The sequence below is a fragment of the Diuraphis noxia genome, unplaced genomic scaffold (assembly GCF_037042655.1).
Source record: "Diuraphis noxia isolate RWA-SAM2 unplaced genomic scaffold, SU_Dnox_SAM2 contig0005, whole genome shotgun sequence".
NCBI lineage: Eukaryota > Metazoa > Arthropoda > Insecta > Hemiptera > Aphididae > Diuraphis > Diuraphis noxia.
In genome coordinates, this window is record NW_028301715.1 from 17,720,357 (window position 1) to 17,745,758 (window position 25,402).

General features: G+C 27.1%; 4 protein-coding genes across 11 annotated transcripts; 2 read left to right on the forward strand and 2 right to left on the reverse strand.

The window, feature by feature from the left end:
- The first annotated feature begins 52 nt into the window (after window positions 1-52).
- LOC107168232 (clusterin associated protein 1) lies at window positions 53-8,265 on the forward strand. Of its 6 annotated transcripts, none has more exons than XR_016191937.1 (8): window positions 53-188; window positions 3,200-3,396; window positions 3,465-3,632; window positions 3,706-4,019; window positions 6,343-6,493; window positions 6,554-6,683; window positions 6,945-7,199; window positions 7,307-8,265. XR_016191937.1 is itself a non-coding variant. In XM_089228671.1 (7 exons), the coding sequence occupies exons 1-7, from the start codon at window positions 3,060-3,062 to the stop codon at window positions 7,130-7,132; spliced, it is 1,170 nt and encodes a 389-aa protein (XP_089084797.1). In that variant the 5' UTR covers window positions 1,240-3,059; the 3' UTR covers window positions 7,133-8,265. The 6 variants fall into 6 exon arrangements, 1 of the variants encoding a protein (XP_089084797.1); XR_016191933.1 differs by lacking the exon at window positions 53-188 and adding an exon at window positions 1,243-3,081; XR_016191934.1 differs by lacking the exon at window positions 53-188 and adding an exon at window positions 1,244-2,795.
- On the reverse strand, window positions 7,923-12,871 carry LOC107168239 (acylamino-acid-releasing enzyme-like). 2 transcript variants are annotated; one of them, XM_015517576.2, is made up of 14 exons: window positions 12,721-12,871; window positions 12,222-12,318; window positions 11,933-12,147; window positions 11,669-11,832; window positions 11,429-11,577; window positions 11,083-11,350; window positions 10,056-10,204; window positions 9,768-9,969; window positions 9,425-9,676; window positions 9,233-9,361; window positions 8,938-9,146; window positions 8,651-8,730; window positions 8,149-8,364; window positions 7,923-8,074 (listed from the first exon to the last, which is right to left on the reverse strand). In XM_015517576.2, the coding sequence occupies exons 2-14, from the start codon at window positions 12,228-12,230 to the stop codon at window positions 7,951-7,953; spliced, it is 2,166 nt and encodes a 721-aa protein (XP_015373062.1). In that variant the 5' UTR covers window positions 12,231-12,318; window positions 12,721-12,871; the 3' UTR covers window positions 7,923-7,950. The 2 variants fall into 2 exon arrangements, with proteins under 2 accessions (XP_015373062.1, XP_015373061.1); XM_015517575.2 differs by lacking the exon at window positions 12,721-12,871 and having other exon boundaries at window positions 12,222-12,460.
- Window positions 12,872-16,674: 3,803 nt separating this feature from the next.
- Window positions 16,675-20,028, reverse strand: 128up (GTP-binding protein 128up). Of its 2 annotated transcripts, XM_015517570.2 has the most exons (8): window positions 19,640-20,027; window positions 19,419-19,584; window positions 19,230-19,360; window positions 18,696-18,935; window positions 18,464-18,632; window positions 18,232-18,361; window positions 16,880-17,002; window positions 16,675-16,823 (listed from the first exon to the last, which is right to left on the reverse strand). In XM_015517570.2, exons 1-8 carry the CDS (start codon window positions 19,679-19,681, stop codon window positions 16,721-16,723), a joined length of 1,104 nt encoding a protein of 367 aa, XP_015373056.1. In that variant the 5' UTR covers window positions 19,682-20,027; the 3' UTR covers window positions 16,675-16,720. The 2 variants fall into 2 exon arrangements, with proteins under 2 accessions (XP_015373056.1, XP_089084798.1); XM_089228672.1 differs by lacking the exons at window positions 16,675-16,823; window positions 16,880-17,002 and adding an exon at window positions 17,041-17,297 and having other exon boundaries at window positions 19,640-20,028.
- A 379-nt stretch (window positions 20,029-20,407) lies between these two features.
- Window positions 20,408-21,722, forward strand: e(r) (enhancer of rudimentary). The gene is made up of 4 exons (XM_015517572.2): window positions 20,408-20,658; window positions 20,744-20,831; window positions 21,017-21,137; window positions 21,209-21,722. Exons 1-4 carry the CDS (start codon window positions 20,656-20,658, stop codon window positions 21,306-21,308), a joined length of 312 nt encoding a protein of 103 aa, XP_015373058.1. The 5' UTR covers window positions 20,408-20,655; the 3' UTR covers window positions 21,309-21,722.
- Window positions 21,723-25,402: the final 3,680 nt, after the last annotated feature.

The following is a 25,402-nucleotide window of genomic DNA, read 5'->3' on the forward strand; positions in this document are numbered from 1 at the left end:
AGTATAGTCCATTTACTCGTTATTATTTTTAAAAAATGGTTATTTTTTTTATGTATGATAAATTGTTTTATGTTTGTTTTTTAGTGCTGAAAAAAAATTTAATTTAATAAAAAAATTTTTGGATAAACTCAAAATAGCCTACTTTTGATTCTGATTATAAGAACAATTTTGATGGTAAAAAGATTTATGTAAGCCCAAGTACCTAATTCATTTTTTAGAATTTTTTTAAAATTCGATATTTTTTCAATTAAATTAATTTAGAACGTACCTAATAACTTTTTAAAAAATATGATATTTGAGAATTTGCTGACTTGAGTATAGTCCTTAATTATTTACTCATCATATTATAATATTAACAATTTATGTCATAACTCATAAGTTGAATTAGCATAATTTTTTTTCCATTTATGTATAATCCAAACACTGTTTATTCGTTGATTAACCTACTGTTGACATTAATTTTGTTTCATCACTTATTCACTTCTTAATGGCTCCCTTGATTCTCCGACTCTATACTATCTAGTATCTTGTTCCGTAGTGTTTCATCCTATCCTACCAGAGATCACACATCTCTTTACGTTCCATCCCACTCTTCTCCTTATGGTCACAAAATCACCATATGCATCGTATGCTTCGAAATTTCAATAATACTTACGTTGTAACCATTACTTTCTTCTTGGGCCACTTATCTATATTTATGTATCCAGTGGTTGAATTGGGGGAGGACGCAGGGGGACTGAGCTACTCTTCATTTTTCTTCAAATTATAGCGTACCCCTTTATTATATTCATCAAGGAATATAGGGTTACTATTAAAATAATTTGCTTAATTGTTCAACTTCATTTAGAGTCCACCTTTATTTTTTTTTCCAATTCAACCACTGTATGTATCTAGTTTTTTATTATCTATGTCCACTTTAAACTACTTTCTTTTGTTAGTTAGGTATTATATCTGCAGTACTTAACATTGTATATACCTCTGTACTCTTTCTAAATTGTCCGTTGGGTGGAAGTTAATTAAAATAAAATAAATAAATGATGAAATCAATATTGCTTGCGACTAAAAACCGTTGACATATTAATACACTGTATTTTTTATGATTTTTTCTTACAGCTAATAAATTATATCGAAAATGACGAAAATATATATTGATAATTAATTTTTTTAATAAGCATTCAACGTTCAAATGTTTACAAAGTTAATCAAATTCATGATATTTTGCAAATTATAATCTTGAACTAGGTATAAAATTCGTAAAATATTTAATTTTATCACCAAAGGCTTGAAGATTTGATACAAGATTTTCCTTATGCATAAGTGTATTTGGGCATTACAAATTATATCAAAAAAAAAAAAGATTAAATAATTTAAATGTATATTTGGGCGTATATCGATTCCGCCGGCTACTGTTTAAAAATTTAAAATATCTACATATCGATTCCGCCGGCTACTATTAATATTATTTTCATATTAATTCCGCCGGCTACTGTTTATCCCGCCCTTGTAATTTGTAAATGTATTTTTAAAATTACAGTCCTACATTATGTACAAGACTATACAATTCAGACTATAGTACATATTATATACATTTTAATATTTTATATTATATTCACATACACGAATTAATTATAATATACATTTTATTTTTGAATTATACAATTATTATTTTTTTTAATTATTATTATGTAAAATACATATACAATAAGGGGGGATAAACAGTGTCCGGCGGAATCAATATGTAGATATTTTAAACAGTAGCCGGCAGAATCGATATGTAGATATTTTATACAGTAGCCGGCGGAATCGATACAAACCTTTTTTCTAAACCGGTAGTTTCGGCGGAATCAATAATTCACCGTATATTTAGGTAGGTAGTAAAACCAATGATTTTATAATATACATACCTACCTACTGTAAAATAAATGGTAAGTAATATAATATAGACTGGCGTCTGCAGGCCGTCTCCACAGAATTGTTTTTCATAGGTTTGTTTGTAATTATTTATCATTAAATTTAAATTTAAAACATACGTTATCGTAGTTTAAAATTGACCAACTCAATTCAAAGGTGCATTCGACAGTTGACACTTATTATTTTGTAGCAAGCTAAACAGAAAGGTTATAGGTACCCTTACATAGTTACATACTTGTCCACTTTTTTTTTGATTTTTTCAAACTTTAATCATTGTTTTTTAATATATAAAGTTTGCGATCTTGCCACTAGCTACCTAGTGAATTATTCCAAAAAATAAAATAAAATAAAATATATCTATTACATCTATCTTAATTACATTTGTTAGGAACCCTTGCACACACTTTAGATTAGTAAGCATATTAAACAATAATAATATATAGTTTTTTTTTTTTGTAAGCGACTGCGTCGCAAAGACAAGAATGTAGAATAAGCAAAAGCCAGTCGTGAATAAGTAACCGATTCGTACAATACTGTGTCGTTAAAATATTCATATAATAAAATAATTAATAAAATAATTTCTTTAAAGTTAAACAGATTTTGTGTAGTATTTGATTTACAACCCGTAAGTGAACGAATTCTTACAACAAATTTACCTTTCGGACTTAACTGAAAGAGTATATAACACATTTATACAAAGCTGAGATGAACTTCACAAATGTATACATGTTGCAACATACCTACCAAGATAATTATAAATTTGTAAATATAATAAGTCTAAGTAACTAGAATAGACAATAGTAATCAACAAAATATAACCTAGGTAGTACCTAGTAAGTACCTATCTCGTACAAATTTGTTGTCATTCAATATTTATAGAAATAGTAAGTAGGTACCTATTCATATATTAGTGTTAATGTATATATAAAATATAATATAAATATATTGTAATTTACAATAGACCCTATTCACCACCACTGAAATTACATAAACTTACCAACCCTGCATAGGGCCATAGCAACAGAAAGCAACAACAAATAATTTTTACCTTTGACCATTAGCATATAGTACTGCACTACAACTCAACAATAACCTACTTGCTCGTTAAGGAATTATAATAAATATATTTACAATATAATTATATTAATATGTCTTACAGGGATTTATTTAGTAAGTAATTGAAATTTTTACTAAAATATTGATAACGGTATAACTTCATACCTACTTATCAAAAACTGAGTCGAAAACAATCCTTACAATATATTATATATTATACCTACTTTTACAGAATTCACTGAAGTCATGCGATCATTAGGATATCTTCAACAAATATCTATGGATAGCTTTCATAGTCCAAATTTCAGTTTGGTTTCTGAAATTTTATTTTGGCTGGCTCTGCGTTTTGAACCAGACACTAATCTACCACAAGAAATTCATACATCTGAACAACGAGTTTATTTCATTCGCTCGATTGTTGAATTTTTTGTAAATATAAGTTTAACTCTATACATTATTAAGAAAATGTGACCAAAAAATAAAATATTGTCATTTAGATTCTTAAAACAAACGTAAAATTAAATGTAAAGAAACTGTATCAAGCAGATCGAAATGCAGTAAGTGAGCTATTGAAAATAACTGATTTACTTTATGATGCATTAAATAAAAAACAAACTTACGAGGATGAAGGTTTCACCAAATTGGAAACTAACTTAACTTACAAAGTATTCTATTTTAAATCTAATTTCTAACGGACATTTGTACGATTGATAAAATGTATTTTTAATATTATGTTAGGCCAATGAGCTAAAAACGATAAGAGAATTGGCATCAAAAATTACTCAAAAAGGTGCTGCTTTATTTCGTTCTTTAGAAGAAGAAAGCGAACTACGGCCAATTAGAGACAGTAGAGTTAATGCTGCATTGGATATTAATGAAGTTGAACAAAGTGTTAAGACACTAATCCAGAAAACAAAAAAAGAAACTCAACATACTAGAGATTTGTTAAAAAATATTTCAGCGTCCGAAGCAAACCTGGATGCAAAAATTTCAAAACGACGAGAAGATTTAAAAAGAAATTCAAAGAGACTTCAAACATTGAAACAAGTGAGGTAAATAATTAGAAAATGTATGCATATAATTTATAAATAATACAACACATAAAATATCCTTTATGATTAATTATTATTAAGTAAACAAAAAAATGCTTAAACTTTCAATAACAAGTTTGGTTTTTGATAACAAATTGGATTTATTTGGTATTTTTGAGAGGTCTAATTGAAAATTCCCACCAAAAAGTGATTTTTTATAAATTTTTACTCAAATCCAATGTTTGAAGAAACTGATTTTTTTAATTAAATTAAAAAAAAGCGGGAAAGTGGGTATCGCTCTGCTGTACATTAGGTGGTGGGGTGGACCTCTGACTAGGGTAGGTTAGATTTGAGTGCAATGATAGGTATCATTATATAGGTACGAAAAACGATTCTGAACGGAGATGATTTGTCAGTCTAGGATATATTATATTTAAATATTGTCATATATTCTATTTTGAAACAAATATTTTATTTTTCAATTAAGACACATTTTGCATAAGGCATGGTTAATCATTTTTTCCAAAAACATTGAATGTAGTTATTATAATTTATTCACAATACCTTATATTATCATAGATATACATATCAATGGTATCAATGGTCATTTGGTTTAAAGTTACATCAAAAATCAAAATCGATTTTGTCGAAAACCATGATTGTACGTAAAATTTCCTGTTTTTCCCTTAATTTTTAGTTTGTTTATTTAGAAAAATATTAAGAATTTTTTCCTTTTGACCCCCAAAATACCAACTAGATTCATTTCCTGATCGAATAAGGTACTGAAGTCAAAAATCGAAGCACTTTTACTGCCCCAAAACGTGATGACAGACATAAAAAAAATATTCATGGTTTTGACGAATTTTTGTCAATATTTGAACTTCAAATGCTAATAAAAAAAAATGTGCCTATGTATTCTTATCATTTTTTAATCACTATAAGAATAACCTATGAGAGACTTTGTATTAAATTTTCAAGTATTATGATATAGGGGCCAAAAATATTTTATCGACACTTCAAAAAAAAATTTTCAGAAAAATTTAAAATTTCAGTTGTCTATAAATATCTCAAAAAAAGTCAAAATATTTTAAAAATTAAATCATGTAAAGAAAATGCCAATCTAAATAACTGGTGAAATTTTCAAGTATCTACGACTTATACTTTTTGAATAATAACAAATATTTAAAATCATTTGAGGATAAATCGTTATCGTTACGCTATTTCGTAAAATTTTAAAATTCAAACGCACTTAAAAGTTTTCCTATAATGATGCTTAGAGTTTTCTCTATACTCTATAGCCACTTGAAGGAAAACTTATGGAAAACTTAGTGTTGTATTTTTAATCCTTAGTAATAAACCCAAAAATTGTGACTAACGATTTTTAATTTTTTTTATCTACAATAAGAACAACTCATAAGGAACCTTGTATTAAATTTTCAAGTTTTTTTGGTCATCCAACATTTTTTTATCGACACTTCAAAAAAAATTCTCAAAAAAAGTCAAAAATTTTTGAAAATTAAACTGTAGATATAGATATCACTAACATAAACATTTGGTGAAAATTTCAAGTATTTATATAGTGATTAGTTTTTGAATTACAAGCATATAAAAAAATCGATTTGGTCGAAAACTGGTTTTGCGTAAAAATTCCCGTTTTTCTGTCATTTTTTTTTGTGGAAACTGTTGGAAAATGTTTACTTTTGACCTCTACAATGCACCAAGGATTTTCACTTTTACATCGGAAACCATCCCCAAAGTTTGAAATTGAAGCATTATATTTTCGACTAGTTAAACAGACACAAAAAAAAAACACACATCATTGTAAAATCAATACATTCATCACTTCGTTCAGAATCTAAAATTAAAGACATAAAGTCAAATTATAATAAATCACAAAAATTTGCAAGTAATTTTGTAGTTAGAAATTAAAAAAATTATTTACTGGTATGGCTACGGACTGAAATTATAAGTCAAAGTTTCTCATTAATAGTTCATGCTTTAACCAAAAAATCTAATAAATGTATAAAAGTTATGAAAGATTTTAAGTTGAAATCTAGACAAAATTGGATATTCGAACATAGAATAACAATTTTAGTTATTTTGATGTAATTTTAATGCCATTCATGTGTAATCTACTAATCTACTTACTTGCAACTTTTAAAGTATATTATTATATTTTGTACATACAATGTGATTTTCAAATTCAAAGTTTTCGGCAAAATTAATTTAACTTACTGTATTAATAATAGTAAAATAAATTACTTTAATAGCAATGACAAGGTACATTCAATACCTACTGGTTACCTATTTTCTCCTTTTGAAATATTTTGTTTCAACTTTAAAGGCCAGCATTTTTAGAGGAATTTGAGGACTTAGAATTTGAACTTAGAAATTTATATCAAGAATATATTACAAGACAAAGATGTATAAGTTACTTAGAGTATCAACAAGAACAGGTCGCTCAGGCAGAACTAATACACATACAACAACAACAAGTAAATTATACTTAATAGTAAGCGATTAAAATATGAGTTAATATTTTTTATTTACATAAGGAAATGGCAAAAAAAATTATTGAAAACAATAAACAAGACGATGATTTAAAACTATTGGAAGAAGTCAATAATGAACAGTATAACAACCAATTTTTAGAAAATACTCCAGATATTAGTATTAAAGGAAGAGGTAAGTAGAATAAAATATTATACTCAATATTGGTTAAATTATTTATAACTTACCATATTCGTATAAAACGTAATAATATTTGATAATACGTGTTGCACATACCTACCAAAATAAATTAAATAACGAAATATCCTTTAATTTATGAAATTCAAATAAAGAATATTCATGATGAAAATTGTTTTTAATATTTTCAGCAATTTAAAATAATATAATATTGAGATTAATTATTGTTTATTGATAACTGTTTATTTACACTTTCAGTTAGTAGTGCTGCTACAAGTAGAAACCGTGGTATGTTTAGCCGCTTATCAGACAGTGAAACAGATTCTGATTTAATGTTGGACGATGAAGAAGATTCTAATATAATGGCATCCGATGGAGAACTATCAACTTCCAGAGCTGAAAAACTAGGAAGTAATCATAGTGATAGTGTCGATAGTGACAACTGATCAATGGATAATTTAAAATACATATATTTATGAGTCATGTATTTAACAGATTATCCCCAAAACCAAGGTACTAGACAATTATAATTTATTCAATGAATGAAAAGAATAATCATATTATAATAATTATTCATTTTAAACAGTTTATACTTTACCTTTTACTCATTTTAAATACAGGTCATATGTGAATATTTGAGCATAAATTAACACCTAGATTAGCCGTCTAGGTCTTGAAGACTGCAAGTCATTGGGTCATTGGGATTCCCACCTCCTATTTTAAACGAGACGGCTGCTTCAAAAAATAGCTATTCACACCGCCACTGAGTATATGATATTTCAGACTAAAATTATATTTATAATTGACAGGAAATATTTACCATATGTATTTTTACATGAACACCTAACCTCCTTTAGTATTAAGTATTTTTATTTTCCTGTAATTTATTAAAAAATATTGTGAATAAAGATACAAAAAAATTTATTTATTTATATTTTTATACTATAAGTATAAGAGTAGCATAATTAAAAGGGTGAATTGTGCATTATATGATAAATTTAATTTTTTGTTATTACCAGAGAGAAAATCTATATATTCTTAAAATGTAATTATATGATTATTTAGTGTTCTAAAAATCATGAATAATATAGTCTATTATAATACCTTGTAAAATATACTCCAAAAGTTTGATTAAACATGAAAATATTGTAAAAATATTATATAAATATAATAATATATTAAACTGTCTATAGTTCTAAGGATTATTTTTTGTACTTATAAAAGCATGCAATTACATTTCACAATAAAATAAGGAATGATTTATTTAGATAATTGAATTTTCAGAATCACTATTTAAATATTTGATAAACCATAATGCTGCATTTATCAAACTATCCATGTCAGCAGTAACAGTACTTAATGGATGACAATCATCATACATCAACACTCTAAATAAAAAATTATTAGTTTGATTATATTGACCATAGTAATAATTACAAATTAGTATTTAAAGTAAATTTACCGAGCAGTAACACCATTCTTCTTAAGAAGATGGTAATATGCCAGACCTTGAGATGAAGGAACACGTAAATCTTTTTCACCAAGTAATAAAAGTGTAGGAGCTTGAACTTTATGAACGTTTTTGCACGGCGAACAATCTGCTAATTTCATTAAAATATCTTTAGAATTTGCCAAGCTATCTACTTCAGAAAAATTATAACCAGCTTCTGTAATGGTCCTACAAACAAATAAAATTAATTAATTGTTTATTTTATTAAGTTTAATGTCATCCTAATATTATATACCTACACTAATATTACACTCTTAAATTAAGTCTAAAATGAAACTTCTTACGTGATATAATCTACTACAAACACAACAAAACAAGTATACAACATAGCAATCAGAAGTATCAAATAGTGATAGCAAATCAATACAAAGAATTCTAGTTGATAAAGCTTTAAATGTTTTTTTAGATAAAACAGTTTACAAGGAAAAAAATGTTTGCTATAAATAAAACGTACCATTCAGGAATATCAGTTGACCCAAACATAGCAATCAAATCAGTAACAGGATTCAAAGCGCACACTGCTTTAAACTCAGACTGCAATTAAATTATTCCATTAATTAATATAAATTATAATTGATAAAGGTTTCCCGTGCATGGGAAACTTTAATGTATTATTAGTGTGCATTAAACTATTGTTAAATAATAAAACATATTAAATATTAATTGTTTAATTAGTGTACAATTTAAATTAAAATACAATTCATTATTAAGTATTCTCTGTAGTACCTAATTTATACTCACTGGATACTGTCCACTCAAATATGTAACTAAAAACCCACCATATGAACCACCAAATAACACTAATTTTCTATTGGACCACAAAGGATTATATTGAAGTGCATTATAAATATCTTTGACATCAAAATCACCAATTTTACCTATTAATGATTCAACATAATCTTTACCCAGCCCTGTAGATCCTCTGTAATTTATAAATAATACAGCAAAACCTAGTAACATGTTAATAAAAACAAATAAGTAATAACTAAGAGAAAAAAAAAATGGTTATCAAAATATTATTTTAACTTGTCATTACCTAACTGGACAAAGAATGCAATATCAGCTCTAAAAAAATCTAAAGATGATAAATGAGGACCTCCGTGAGGCCATATAATCAAAGGACAGTTATTGTTTTTTGGCCCATAGAAAATTGTAGTTGGTTTATCTATAAATAAATCAAATATTTATTTTAAATCTCTGTAATTAATTTAAATTATAAGGATCTTACTGTAAAGAGTATAACCATGCTCAACAACAAAGTTTTCACTATTAGGAAGACTATGGGACGGTGAAATTTCATGGATGGAAACATTGGTAAAATCATATGCTTCAAATGTAGAAAGCAGTTTGATTGCAAATAATTGTCCAGGTTTATTAAGTGATGATTTATAACACACCAAAATATTATTGCAAATATCTATTACACTAACACTTTCATGAAACGGTTTGGTGATTGGAAGATAACTTATTACTTTGGTTTCTGAAAAATAATTAAAAATCAGGATTTCAAAAATATTGTATTTAACATAAACCTATGAATCAACTACCAGTTAATAAAGTACAACTATTACCAGTATTAATAGCGAATGTATGTATCGAACCACCTTGAGGAGTACTCAATACAAGAGTTTTATTATCATTCAACCAACAATTTCTTGGCAATATATTGATATGATGTAGTAGATCATATAGGCCATAGAATGGTAAATTTTCATTCTGATCAACATCATTATTGTGGACTTTTTGATTGTCAAAATCAACAACCGTAGTAATCTAAAGTTATAATAAATAATTATATGAATTTATGGTGTTTAGCGTAATTTTCACACAAATAATATACAAAATATTAATGGAATAACCTCTTTTGTTGACCAATTGAAAGAGATCAATTTAAAGCATGAATTATGTGGCCCACCTGCTAAGCGTTCTAACCACACAAGCTTTGTGCCATTCAAATTGAACCTGGGAAACTTCACACATAATTGTTCTGAATTAGAACTCAACACATCTATGCAATAGAATAATAACTATATAGTGTATAATCATTATATATATATATATATAAATATACTTATAATATGGTATGAAATTATAATTAAAGCTTAAAATGATAAATAGTAAAATTTATATTTTATACCACCCAAACAGGTACCAGATATTACATAAAATTATTATACTCTCAAAGTACACCATTTATAAAATATATTTTAGAATCATAAAATAATATATTTAAAATACAAAATTAATCATGAATAACCATTGATTAAATTGTTAACTTTTTTTCTTCCAACCATTAGTAACTACAAGCAATTTAACAGAAATAAAGAATATCCACATGAGCGTCCACGGGGGAGGGGAGGCAAGAAGGGTCACATGCAAGTTGTGACTTACCCCCCTCCCCCCCAAAAATTTTAAATTTGATTTTCAAAGCATTATCTGTAATGTGCCAATTTATTAAACATAGATTACTTTTAAAATGAAAGCATTAAATGTATAAAAATATCTTCATCTATGTTTGGGAACGCCCATGAATAGTTATCAATTTGAAAATATAATACCATTGATTATAGAATAGACTATTCTATTCTATAATCAATGATAATACCTTTGTTACTCCTTTATTAACCATAATATTACAATAGGTAGGTAATATTCGATATCTCTATTCTATTATTTTACTATTCTTTTTTACTAAAAATGAGTATTTTTTACATAGGTAGAGAGATTTTGCAAAAGGACTATTCAAAATTAGATTTTTGGCATATACCTATACAACAAATCATGTAATAAAAAACTAAATTTAAAATAAATGATATAATAATAGGTAATATTTCAATTTTAAATAAATTTGTACCTAATATAATAAACAACAATATATATACTAACCATATTGGCCATCTAATGTGAGAGAAAATACAATGCTAGGACTATTAGCACAGTAAATTAGACCCAATTTACGAGCAGTGATTGTATGTCCAATTGCCACAACTCCTTTTCCATCAGGTGTCCATGTTGCAGTTGCAGGATTAACATCATTTGGAATATTCGGAAGAACATCTATAGTATCTGTTTTTATATCACATACCACCAAAACTGGAGTAATCTTTCCGACCAACTGTTCACCCCAATCTTGGCTCCAATCATATTGTTTACCCTACATATACATTGTTATTATTATTAAAATTAAGAAACAAATACTACACACAGTAGTAAAAATGATCAGTAGACAAACCGGCACAGTGTCACTTTTATGCACCCCATCTTTATCAGCGGATGCTTTTGGTTTTTGTTTGTAAAACGGTTCTGACTTTGGGACTTTTTTCTCCGCAATATACACAATTTTTGTTTCATCAGGAGACCACTCTAGAGTTCCAAATTCAGCTATAAATCAATAATCAGAATGTACAAATCACATTAAATTTAATGTATAATAATAAATTTATTATGTAAATATTATAATCATCATACTAACCATCAGTATAAATTTTTCCGTGCACATCTAAAGCACTCAAGTCATAATTTTTCACCAGAGAACATTCATCCCATACTTCTAAGTACTGTTTTATTTCATTTCCAGATTCAATTTCTCTAACCACACAAAAATACTTAGTTGATTTTGAGTGCGCGCTTATCAACCTAAATGCATATTATTTATTTTATTTTTTATTATTTAATAGGTTTGTCATATACGTAGGTATTCATGGATAATGCTACTATGGTTTATGTGTGATTATACTCATTTGTTATGTCGGTCGGCGGAGATGTTAAGGTATAAGTCTTAAAATCTGAAAATACAGTTTGCCGGAACTTGGTTACTGATTGCCTCTCCAAAACTTTTTGAATCCAAACAGAATGAACATTAACAGAAGCTTTTGAGCTATTAAGTATTCTAGCAGATAATAATTCCGGATATTGTGCGGTCACGCGATATGCTGCCACGACTTTGTCTAACTGTAATTTCATAAATTAAAAATGATATTATATAAATCATATACGTAACGTTACTTTATATTATTTACTCTTACTTGATCCATTTAAAAAATAGTTAGATATATTATTCCTATAATCCAATCTAAAATCGTGATGTTTGGTTTGGAATTGGTAACTGGTACCTAATATTTACTGAACAATAAATAAATCCAAATAAATTTGTCTACTTAGCATAATTATGGGTGCCTACTATATGTAGTGTACTATCTACCTAGTGACTATAAGTTAGTTTGGCCTATGAACTTTCATAGTTCGAACATTATTAATCCGACCTATAGATTTCGTGTTCAGTGTACTTGTTATTATATCACTTAGGTATATGTATATCATATTAATTATTATCAAATATCAACAATGAAAGTACTAATAAAGCAGAAGTAGAGTGGTTGATTTCCACATAATATTATTATTTTTTCTTTTAATCGTCAGTCGTCACGGTCTAAGATCGTGCGTCCGAGCCCAGATTAAATTCATAGTATTATTTTAAGGTTGTCTAATCTGTTATTGCCATTTGCCATTGAAAGAACACCATACCTGCATGCATAAATGTGTTGTCTTCGTCTTATAAACGTACACGACGTGTAATAAAAAGGTGGCAGTAAACTCTGTCGATTTTTTAAACTTATAAACTCTCCCGGGTCAATAACATGTGTGTCTGAAAAACAGAGACGTATTAGCACACAAGCACCAGATGCACTGTACCTATAGGATTTACGAATTAATTTTGTTAATATTTAAAAATTATTATTAAAATTATTTTTTGTTATTATTTAAAAATGAATCAATTAAAAAATGTATGAATAATTCATAAGCCTGAAAACTATGATCATTAGCTGTTTGGAGAGAGGGGAACGGTTGGTTTGGACACGTGACATATGTATGACAAGGATTTGTTGGCTTGTTGCTAAAAAGCCAAGAATGGTCACCCATCTGGGAGCTAACAACACCGCGGCTGATACGTAAACTCGGACCGTTTCCGGACTTGATTGTACGACATTAGTATATTACACGGCCGGCGCCACACCAAGCACTTTTATAAACATATATTCATCTAGTATCTACTATCTGATCAAGCAAGTTAGCACAACAAGTAAAATATTATGTACCTATTTTACTAAAAATAATAATATAACTCGTTAGGTATTCGTATATTTACATCAATTTTCGTTAGTCGTTAGCCATTAGGTACCGATGATCTTATACCAATATCCTTATTTTTTGTTATTCAAAAAAGAATAACTGTAGAATGTAGAAACATTAAACTTACACCATATATTTATTTCATTAATTCCTATACTTTTAATATTTTCTAAATTATTTATAGACATTTGAAATTTTCTGTTTTTTTTTTTTAGTTTTTCATTTTATTAATTACAATAACATTTTATTCGTTGGGTCAAAAAACTTGAAAATTTAATACAAGGTCCCCCATAAGTTGATATAATATCAGTTGGAAAATATTAAAAATGCATGTAGGCACGTTTTTTTTTTTATATACAGTAATACCCACTTGTAACCAGCTACTATACAGCAGAGTGACATCCACTTTCCCGTTTAAAAAAAAAATAAAATAAAATTACAATAAAAGTTTTGGGAATATAATAGCAGGTAAATTAACTTGTTAATATTTCTATGAAAAATAGGTAGTATTTAGTTGTTAAAAATATAAATTGATTAAAAGTAAATACCGATTTTCAAATCAAGTGTAGGTACGTGACTTTCTTTTGTTTCAAAACCGTCCAGCTTTTTTTATAGTTTGTGGACGACTAAGATCAATATAAATTTTAAGTCTATTTTTATTCGTTCACCAATTACTTTTAGATGCAATTCACCCATGCCCATAGATACAAATAAGTGTGGCTGGAGGCTAAGCTCTCAGCTTCAACCTCCCAAAAGTCTCAAAACATTATTTGTGGCCAGGTCTGGCAGGTCTAATCGAAAAATGAATTTAATTTATTCGAATGTATTTACTTGCTAAAATTGTTTGGTCGGTTTCCTGGTCATATTGAATTTTCAAGCTAGAATTTTCCCTATGTAACTGAGATAATATATTATCCAAATCTAATCGATAAGCGTAATAAAAAAATCAATATAACAAAATACATTCTATAATTCTATAATTGTCAAAAAGTGAATACTATCACTAATTAAATAAGTTTATTTAATGTATGATACTTTTCTGATATTAATAGTACTAACCAGATGCGCCACTAGGATCTATTTTCGGGAGAGGTATTCATATAGAAAAATTTAAAAAAAGGTCTTCACTTTGAAATATTTAACTTTTAAAAACATTTCGGACAGGAGGGAGCCACTGGAACTGATAAATATTGTATAAATGTATAATAAGTGTACATATTACATATACATCCAGTCGATCTTTAGAAGAATATTGGTTGATTATGTACGTTTTCTAAAACATATACTAAAAGTATTTAGCTTTATGATTTTTATAGATAGTTACATATATTTATTAGCATCTATCGTCCTATCGAATAAAAACACAATCAGATACGGATACCAATAATCATAGGCGCACATTCAGTCTTAAACTTGGGAGTGCTAAAATATTTTACCTCAAAGTGACTAGTGGGAGACTTTGCTCTCCACACACCACCTATACGGTTACACTTACTATTTCAAAAAATTACTACATTAATACATAAAAATTCTCAAATTAATGAATCTGATTTTCAATATATCCTATAACCGATTATTATAACGACTATTATAATATTATTAAATGAACAAGTGTTAATATTAGGGTTGTCTACATTTTCACTACTTTCATCATTTTTTATTTTACCCAATTTAAATGTACTGGAAATATTGAAACAAGTAATACAATGTGAATAATATAAAATATTACATTTATTACTTGACATTGAATTAATAAATTGTTGGTATTTATGCAGAAAAATGGAAATAATAATAAAATACAATAATTTAATATCAGTGAAGTTGTCACTGAATAAAAAACACCATATTAAAGAACTACTAACTAAGAATAGATGGCTGAAAATTTCTATAGTATCAAACTAAATAATTTTAGTTTATATCATTATTTTCATATCAATAAATCATCATTCCAATAGGCATTGCAGTATACGAAAACAACATTTTTAGTAAAAATTATTGCATTACCAATATAAACTGGAAATAACTCATTCTAAATGCAAAATTACACTTAAAACTAAATTTTTAATTCAAAATAATTTGGGGGTGCTAAGCACCCCCGTATGTGCGCCAATGCCAATAACACCACGAAATAAATGTTTAAAATTTCACTACCTATTTTAGTAAATGGTACATGAAATTATTTAATTGAATAAACGTTAGCTAATAATATAAATTTATTTATTTATTAATTTATTATACAGGTGGTGGTTGAATAAAACAGAAAAACACTGTATCTACAAGCTAGTAAATTTATTTCAACTCCAGGCATTTCAATTATACTAAACATACGTACCTTTTTTTTCTGTCCAAAAACTAGGAATGGGTGGGAAATGTTCATCACAATACTGCCCTGTTTCTGTATCGTTTATTCACCAACATAACAATTCTCAAAAAAAGCTGACCTTCGGCCCACAGAAAACAACATTTCTCATTCTACCTGTCCACCTCTTGCATGCCTAACACGCTTTGCAGCCTCCTTCTGTCCAAATATCGTCTCCACCATCCTGCCAAATGCAAGCCTTTGCTTCTCCGGCATCTCCTTGATATATCATCTGGGAGAAGTTACCGTTCCGGCCAAACATAGGTACCTACTATTAGTCCTGTGACAGCAACAATATGTCTCCAAATTGTATATTAATTGTTTCTTAATAGTCACCAGCATATCATACCACACTTAATAATTTCAGACTTGTACAGGGTCTAGTAGCATTGTATAATTTTTGATACTGAAAATTGATATTTGAATACATTAATGTAAAGAGCCTTGATAAATATAAAGGCTCTCTATATTAATGGTGATTGATAGTTATTACTTATTAGTCATTATCATATTCAACATATTGAATAGGTATGAAACAAATATTACTATAAAAAAATGAAACTGCTAGTTTTATTCAGATATATTTATTAATCTACAAATTAATATTAAATTATTCCTTATGTAATATAATATTATAATAAAGTCCACCAGAAAGCACCTTGTTGTATGTTGTATACTCAAAACATCTCAAATTGTTCAATAGAGCACTATTGGAAGTGCTATCATACAACAAATGTCAATAAAAATGGATTTGAAGAGATATAAATTCAGGTAAGGTGTAGGTATATCTGATAGATTAATTAAAAATTAATTTATAGTTTTAGTTAATAGAGCAGCTTATCTGTGGTTGTAATCAGACAATGATAGAATACAAATTCTTATTTAATGTTGAATGATGAAGATTCTAATCTTATGGCATGTGATAGAGAATTATCAACATCTAGAACTGCAAAAATATAAATACTCGGGAATAGTGAAAATAAAGATGATTAAAAAATAACATATTTTATTGTTGTTAAATTTAAAATATTATATTTATATTTTTTTAACAATCTGCACGACATCTTCGTCTTCCAGTACATGGTCTTTTCCAACTTTTTGAGGCACGTGTTTAACAGATGATCCCCACACAAGAGCACTAAGCATAACATAAATAATAAATTATAAGGAAAAAAATGTATAATATTGCCTTACTATTTAAATTCTTTGGCGATGGTGCGATGAAGTTTATTACAAAAATCTTCAATACTTTTCCTTTCATTATGCAAAACAATTGGAGATCCGTAATCTGGCAACTGTCCTTTAGGCTTGGTATAACTACATAGTTATATACACAACAAATTATTGTTAGTTAATGATGTATTATTATTATTATTATTTTTTTTTTTTTACTAGTGATTACTTAAGTTGATGTCAGATACAAAGCTACAACAGCAGAACGGGATTGATCATTATAATTTTATTTCTGTAGATAATATTATTAGTACTTAGAAATTCACTCACAGATATAATATATGTTATACTAGAATTCATTGTTTTTCAACCTTTTTAGTGTCATGACCCCAAAAATAGGTATAAAATATGGTTAATCACTTTGCGAGTTATGATCCCCCTATGAAACATCATATCATTAACATTAACTGATTAACCAAACAAAATATACTATTTTGAATATCAATTAATAAATAAAATAAGTTTTTTAAATGTAAAACAAATTCATTGATCATACTAATTATATAATTTATAATGTTTATTCATTTTTTGGTATATAGTTATTTTATTATTTTAATAAAATTAATTTTTCCAATAAAAAAAAAGGTTCATTTTATAAATCAGGGTTTTATTGTTTTTGATCTATATAACTCGTATAGTTAAGGTGATTGCAAACCTCCAGATTGAGAAACGTTGTACTAGATAACCGACTCCACATATTATTGTACACTCTAATTTAAATTAAGGCAATGTTTACAAACTGATGTTAAATACCAGTATATAATAATTGATATATTTGATAGTGATTAGTGATTAGTGAATATTGGTTATCTTGCTGACATAAATTATAGTTCTCATCACAAAAAGAAATCTTTATATACATTGTTCTATCAGTTACATATGGCCGCTATATGTTATTGGTTTGAAGAACCGGATATCTAGTATAATAGATTACTTTGAAATAAAGATTAATATTTATACAATCATGCCATAAAATCTGAATATTCTATAGATTTATTTTTAATGGATATTTTGGACAATATTTAAATTGTGATTTATTCATCAAGTCAATGCCAAATCTCTACTTAGGGCTAAGCCTCTTTAAAACTTAACTCAATTCTCCTTTGATTACCACCAATGAAAAAATACAAAATCCTGCACAAAGCATATATTATATAGTATGATATAATATTGTACATTTACTCTACAATTATGAAAACAATTGTTTATACCACATCTTAAAAGGCTAATTTTAATTTTACTTGGGAATAGAATATTAATTTTAATTACATTACTGTCCACTGGTATAAATAAAGTATAAAAACATTACTTACATTCTAACTAGTTTCAAATATTCCCACATCTTTTCTAAAAGGTCATCAAAATTCCATTTATGGTGAGCACTTATAGGCACTGTATGAGGTATTTTATAAATAATATCCAATTCTTCTATGCTTATTTGATCTACAGCCAAATAATAATAAAATAAAGTTATTATATTAAATATTGTTCAATAATTTAACAATAGTTTATAAATTAATATTATTAAATAAACAAAATACAAACCAATTTTATTAAGTATATAGATACAAGGTAGGTATATGCGGTTTCCTTCAACAACATCAATAAGATCATCAGATGTTGCATCATATCTAAGAGTAATATCAGCGTTGTGTATTCTATACTCTGATAATATAGTTCTTACAGTATCTAAATCCAATTCACTTTGTGGCACCTGTTAAACAAAAATCCAAAATTTTAAATCAAAGTCTAAGTAGTTTCTAACAATGCTTAATACCATGGTTTGTAAATTTATTCCACCCTTATCCTTTCGCCGATAGACTATATTAGGTGGTGATTTGTTAAGTCTTAATCCAAATCCTTCCAATTCATGTTCAATTAATTTTTTATGTTTTAATGGTTTAAGAACATCCAAAACAATGAAAATCAATGAACATGTACGAGCCACAGCAATCACTTGTCGTCCACGACCTTTACCATCCTTAGCACCTTCAATGATACCAGGCAAATCTAAAAGCTATCAGTAAATATACAACATAAGGTCAATATTTCTTGATATTTTTTGAGAACAGAAATATTATGATTGGAATTATTATAAAATTGATTAAGGTTTAATAATAATCAATAAATTGACAAATCAAGATTTTTAATAACAATTTAAAACTAGTAAATTTTAATTTAAATTTGTAAATAGTTTTTCTTTTATTTAAAAAGTACAACAAATATCAACTTGTAAATGTTCTAAAATAAATAGACTTCTTTTTTCTGCTCAGATAATCTACACTCAAAATAAGTTCAAATTATTAATTACTTGAATTTTTGCCCCTTTGTATTTAATACATCCAGGAACTGTGGTCAAAGTTGTAAACTCGTATGCAGCAACTTCTGAATAAACACCAGCTAGATTACTCAACAATGTTGATTTACCAACAGAAGGAAAACCTAAGGAAACAAATGCAATAAAATCTTAATCATCTGTGAAATAGTAATTTAATCTTACCTACAAAACCAATTCTAGCATCTCCAGTTTTAGCTACATCAAAACCTTCTCCAGTACCTCCACCGCCACCTTTAGGAGTTATGAGTTCTCGTCGAAGTTTGGCAATACGAGCTTTCAGCAAACCTAAATGCCCAGCTGTAGCCTTGTTCTTTTGAGTTCTTGCCATCTAAATTGAAATATTGTTAGTATTGTGAAGTAGATTAAAAAAAAGTTTTACTTACCTCAGCCTCGATGGCCGAGATTCTGTCTAGTATCGTCGTCATATTTAATAACTATTTCAACTTAAAAGAAATTAAATATTTTAAAAATCGAATGAAATATAAATAAATATTATTTTAACGTTTCATCCAGAATAGTAGTAATAGTAACTGACTCTTGAGTCCTGAGTTCCTGACCGAGAGTAGATAATGAGTACTAACTTTTGAGTAAGTTAGTTATAACTTATAATATTATAAATATCAAATATTTAGATTTCAGATGCGACTACCAGAGAAATAATCATAGACCTTAATAGTTAATATATTATACTTAATATACTTATTACTTATTAGTTATTACAATATTACTTAGAAGTTAGAAGTTCTATGGATATAATTTACAATTCTAAAAAAATTACAATAACCTCAAAATTAAACCCATAGAAAAAATCATTAACTTTATGTCAAGTTCTTGTTATCTATGGTCGCGGTGGTCAATATCACGGTTTAAGATAGTATCTTAAACCGTGGTCAATATCAAATATTAAATAATATTATAAATTGAATAAAAACTTTTTTTTAAATATTCTAATTAAAATATAGGAATAAATTGATGTTTCTATTTAATTTAGTATCTTTTATATTATTTAAAAAATAAATTAACAAATAAACTCCGTATGTATAGTGGTTAAAGCGGTTAGGTATGGTTTATATGTTAAAAAACAATGGAATTGAAAATATTATAAGCCAAGCAAATATTGATTTTACATTTATATCACAAATTCACAAACACATAATATAATATCATATAATATAACATAGTAATATCTTAGATTACAAATCCAAATTCGTCTAAGTTTCAGTTGCATTCCATATTTCAATTATCTATATCTGTCATAGTGAATTAATCCAAGCTTTTAACGGCAATAACTGCCAATAAGTATAATCATTAATTGACAAATAACCGCAACTTGTTAAATCGTATTTTGTGTCGAATCCGTTGCATTGTGTTTACGTTTCAACAGAATTTTATCTGCAAAATGGTACCGAACATTGATTATGTTTTTACATTTGTTGCTTTTATCAAGTGAGAAATAATGTAATTCTGATTCCAAATATTTTTTACAGTCACACACCATACTCTTGATTCAACCAGGGACCAAACCGGAAACAAGAACATATTCCGATTATGAGTCTGTTAATGATTGCATGGAAGGTAAATTAATGTCTTTGCTTTTCAAAATAAACATCAATGCTAGTTCTTACAACGTCCGGTTAAGTGTCCATTAACGGTTAACAAACTGTTTGTGGAATTTTTTACTGGCAGACTTTTACCTATCATGTGACCCTTAACATCAACCAAACATTGTAAGAACCAACATTAATGCCTTGTTATTTTAGGTGTTTGTAAGATCTATGAAGAACATCTGAAGAAATTAAATCCAAAGTCTGTGTCTATTACTTATGACATAACTCAGCTGTTCGAATTTGTTGACCATTTAGCAGATCTTTCATGTCTTGTGTATGTCAATAATATTTACCTATATTGGAAGTTAAGTAACTCCATATTTATTCATTATAAATTATGTTTAGGTACCAAAAAAGTACCATGACATATGCTCCTTATAATAAAGACTGGATAAAAGAAAAGATTTACGTCCTACTCAGATGCCAAGCCAATCAACGTCAATAAACAAGATAAATTTAATGGAATGTTTTATTACAATATTATTGTGAGGCTGTTTTTTTCTTGTTGACCATTTAGTAGGTATATGTACACCAACTATAATGTAATCATTTAGGTTGACCATAAGCAGTATACAAGTTATTCATAGTGATTTGACAAATATTCATGATCCTCAGAACTTCCTTTACTTCATAAAAGTTAATAATTAAAAATAAAAATAATATTTAAATATTAAATTAAATTTTTATTATTTGTGACTATTTGTGTTTACTAACTTTGTTTGATGTTATACTTTAATCTCATTATTATGACATTTTTTGAATGTACCAAGAAATTGTTGTATGCTTTGTGTACCTAAATTGCCACAATTTTTTTTATTAAATAAGAGAATACTACAAAATAGTTATAATATGACTGAAATTTCTTGAAAATTATTTTTCCCCTTTTAAAACATAGTATTTTATATTTTATAGTGGTTAATATTTATATCCTTATAGAAATTTAATGACAACATTAACCATATTATCAAAATTATGGATAAACAAATTGTTAAACGTTTAAGATTACTTCTCATTGGCCATTTAATATATTATAGATTTGGTTATGTCATTTGTCGACCATCTGATAATAATTATCTATAGCTTTACTGACGTTGTAAGCAAAAATGCCGTAAGGCGTAAGTCACCGTAGAATGGTTTTAAGAAAAACGTGGTTTTGTATAGATTAGATAGTATGATATACGGTAATTTGGTTATTCCTTATATTAAAATTTTTGACTAATATTTCAGACATTTGGCCATGTTCATCTACACAGGCCAAATTTAAATAATATTTATTTGTTTTTACATCATTTTTATGTTTTTTGGGACTTGTGGTATTTTTGTGTACAGTATTTGTCTATACTAGCTCTGGTGAACTTACACAGCAAAGTTGACTTATAAATGTTTCATAAACATAGTGTGAAAAGAATGGATAATTTCTTAATACAATTCTATCATTTCATTTCTTACTTGATTAATTTCAATTTATTTGCTTTGGTGTATATTGGTTACAGACCAGGGCTTGGAACCGAAATTAAAAATACTTATATTTTAACCGGAACCCATTGAAAATATTGGAACCGAACCTTACCAGAACCCTTTTTCGATTTTCCTAGGAACCGGAACTGATATTAATCGGAAGATAATTTTTCGGTTATAGTTTTATTTATTCTTAAAATTTGGTTGTACTTTATACGGGTAATTATAATTGTACATTTCTATAATCAGTATAATCTAACAGTTCCAGGAAATAATAAAATATGAGCATTTACCAAAATAAATATATAAATATTGTTATTTGCCCGTTGGTTTGTAAAGCATGTAGTTATGATTATTTTCATATATTTTATAACTTATAAATAGTTTTGTATACAATTTCTTGTAATGTAAGTTAATGAATGATGTCTAAAAATATAAAATGATTATTAAAACGATCAAAATACACACCCGTATAAATTGTTATCAGATTGTGACAAGGACTAATAATTAATATTATATAATGGTATACATAAACGATATACATATTAAATATAATTTCTGAACAGTTTCTTATAATAATAAAATAGGACTGATGGGCGGATAATCAATAGTTTTTAATATCGCAATATGCAATGTTCGTTTATTCTTATTATAAGCTATCGATTAAAGTGCACAATTGAATATTTGAATTTTGAATACCTTTATTTTTATTGACCATTCGAATAACACTATCGAATTATTCGATAGTCGTTATTTGGCAGTGTCCACCACTAAAAATAGCATATCATAGTACCTATCATACAAAACAAAGTAACAACCAATCAATTAATGTTTTGGATGTTTTTAAAACAAAATAGTAAATTTACTAAGTCCTTTAAGTTTTAACCCAATAAGCCTACTATAATTTGATTTTATCATTTTCGATAATTATAGGTAAATGCGTAGGCACAATTTCAACTTTTGACTTGGGGGGCTGAATATATTAAAGGCAAGCTGACCATTGCAATATAGCATTTTAAAATTGTATGTCATAGGATTTTGGGGGAGCTGCAGCCCCCTCCCCCTAGTTTGCGCCTATGGGTATATGAATTAAGTTTATACTTGGTTTTTTTTTACTTTTTGAAAAAAAAATTAACCCCTTAATACCGGTATTAACCGGTACCAGAACCAAAACCTTAATTCTGTAATTTTAAGAACGGAACCGAAACCGGTACTGAATTTTTATTTTTTTAAAGAACCTAATTGGAACCGAAACCGAAAAAATCATAAAGGTTCCAAGCCCTGTTACAGACTATACTTTTTAGGTTTGTTCTTTGCTTTTGGTTGTCAATAATTTTTTAAAACTTTATTATGTATGGTCTATGGTTGTTCCATGTACAAACTCTTAGACCAACAGAATAGAAACTAAACTTTTCCAACATAGAAAAACACTCCCAAAATATAGATCGATATGCTCGTATAAAATTATGTTAGATTTAAAAAGATAAATTTTTATGAATTTTTAATTCAAAATAAAAGCAAATTTTTATGAATCTTACTTTTTGTCAAAATTCAAGATTTCAATGCTTATTAAAAAATATTGTGACTATGTATTTTTAATATTTTTTAACTACCATTGTAATAATATATAAGGAGCCTTGTATTAAATTTTGAAGCTTTTTTACCCAACTAATACAATTTTATTGTCTTTTATAAAAAAATAACTAAAGAGATTGAAAAATTCAAACTTCTATAAATGACTTGAAATGTTTTCAAAATTTTATCAAGTATTGAAAATTCCAGTATAAACATTAAGTGAACATTTTATGTGTCTACAGTAATTTGTTTCAGAGTTACACTAGTATCTAAAATTAATATTCTCAAAAATTGATTTTGCGCAAAAATTTCCTTATTTTTTTTTTTGGTTTTTCCCGGTGCTTTTGAAAACTAATAAGAATTTCAAAATTCGACATTTACAATGCACTAACTAGTTTCACTTTCTAACCGGAAAAGCTATTACTGAAGTTGAAAATCGAAGCATTATTTCGACAACTTATCAGTTATTGTGTACAGTACACAAACAAAAAAAAAACTCACTGTAAAATCAATACATTCATCACTCCACAAACAAACAAAACTCCACAAACACTCCACTCAGAATCTAAAAATAGCTAAATACCTATGTAAATAAAATAAATTTAAAAAAAAAATATAATCACACAATATTTGGTGAATATATTATTGTTATTAATTTATCACTGTCCCTCTTAAAAAAGTTAAACATTATTTTATGAGTTGATGAGTAGTTTAATCTTTGAGTTAATGAAGAATTTCATACTTAATAATTACTCATTTAGTAGTCAGTTTAGATGAGCAACTTAGCTTAAACTAGTATACTTTAATAGTTATTTTGATCAACTCGTCGATTGAAATTTGTATTTAGTACAAAATTTCATGAACTGTACAGCTGCATAGCTTTCAGCATTGTACTTTCTAACTACTTCATATGGGTGACTCTTCTTTCATATATTTTTGGTATCAACATTTGGAAATTGGAAATACTTAATTACTAGGTATGAGATATTTATATTATTATTTATCTGAAGATGAAGTGTTGTTATTATAATTTAGAATTATTTTAGTATATAATATAATCTATTATATGGATAGATCAATAGAATAATGTATTAAGATTTTCATTTAATTCGGTATTTTATTCAATAATAATTATTGAAATAAAATTAACTTCAGAGATAACATCCTTTTATTCAAAAAAATTTAATTATTTTATTAAAGGGTGTTGGTTTGTGCATAAGTATTTTTATGTATAATTTTATGATCACACACCTGTTAAAGGTCAAAGCCAACTACCTTTATTAGCATGACTGGCATATATGATTTCTAGCTATACCAAATGTTGATTTATTTGAGCAATTTACCACAATACATTTCAATTTTGAAATATATTTTTAACTGAAAAGCTTTAAGTAATTTTGAAAATATTTTATTTAGAATCTTTTGAAGACCTAAATTAAGTTGGAACACTATTATAATTTATAACACACATTATATTTTAATAATAACAACTTTAAAACAATACCA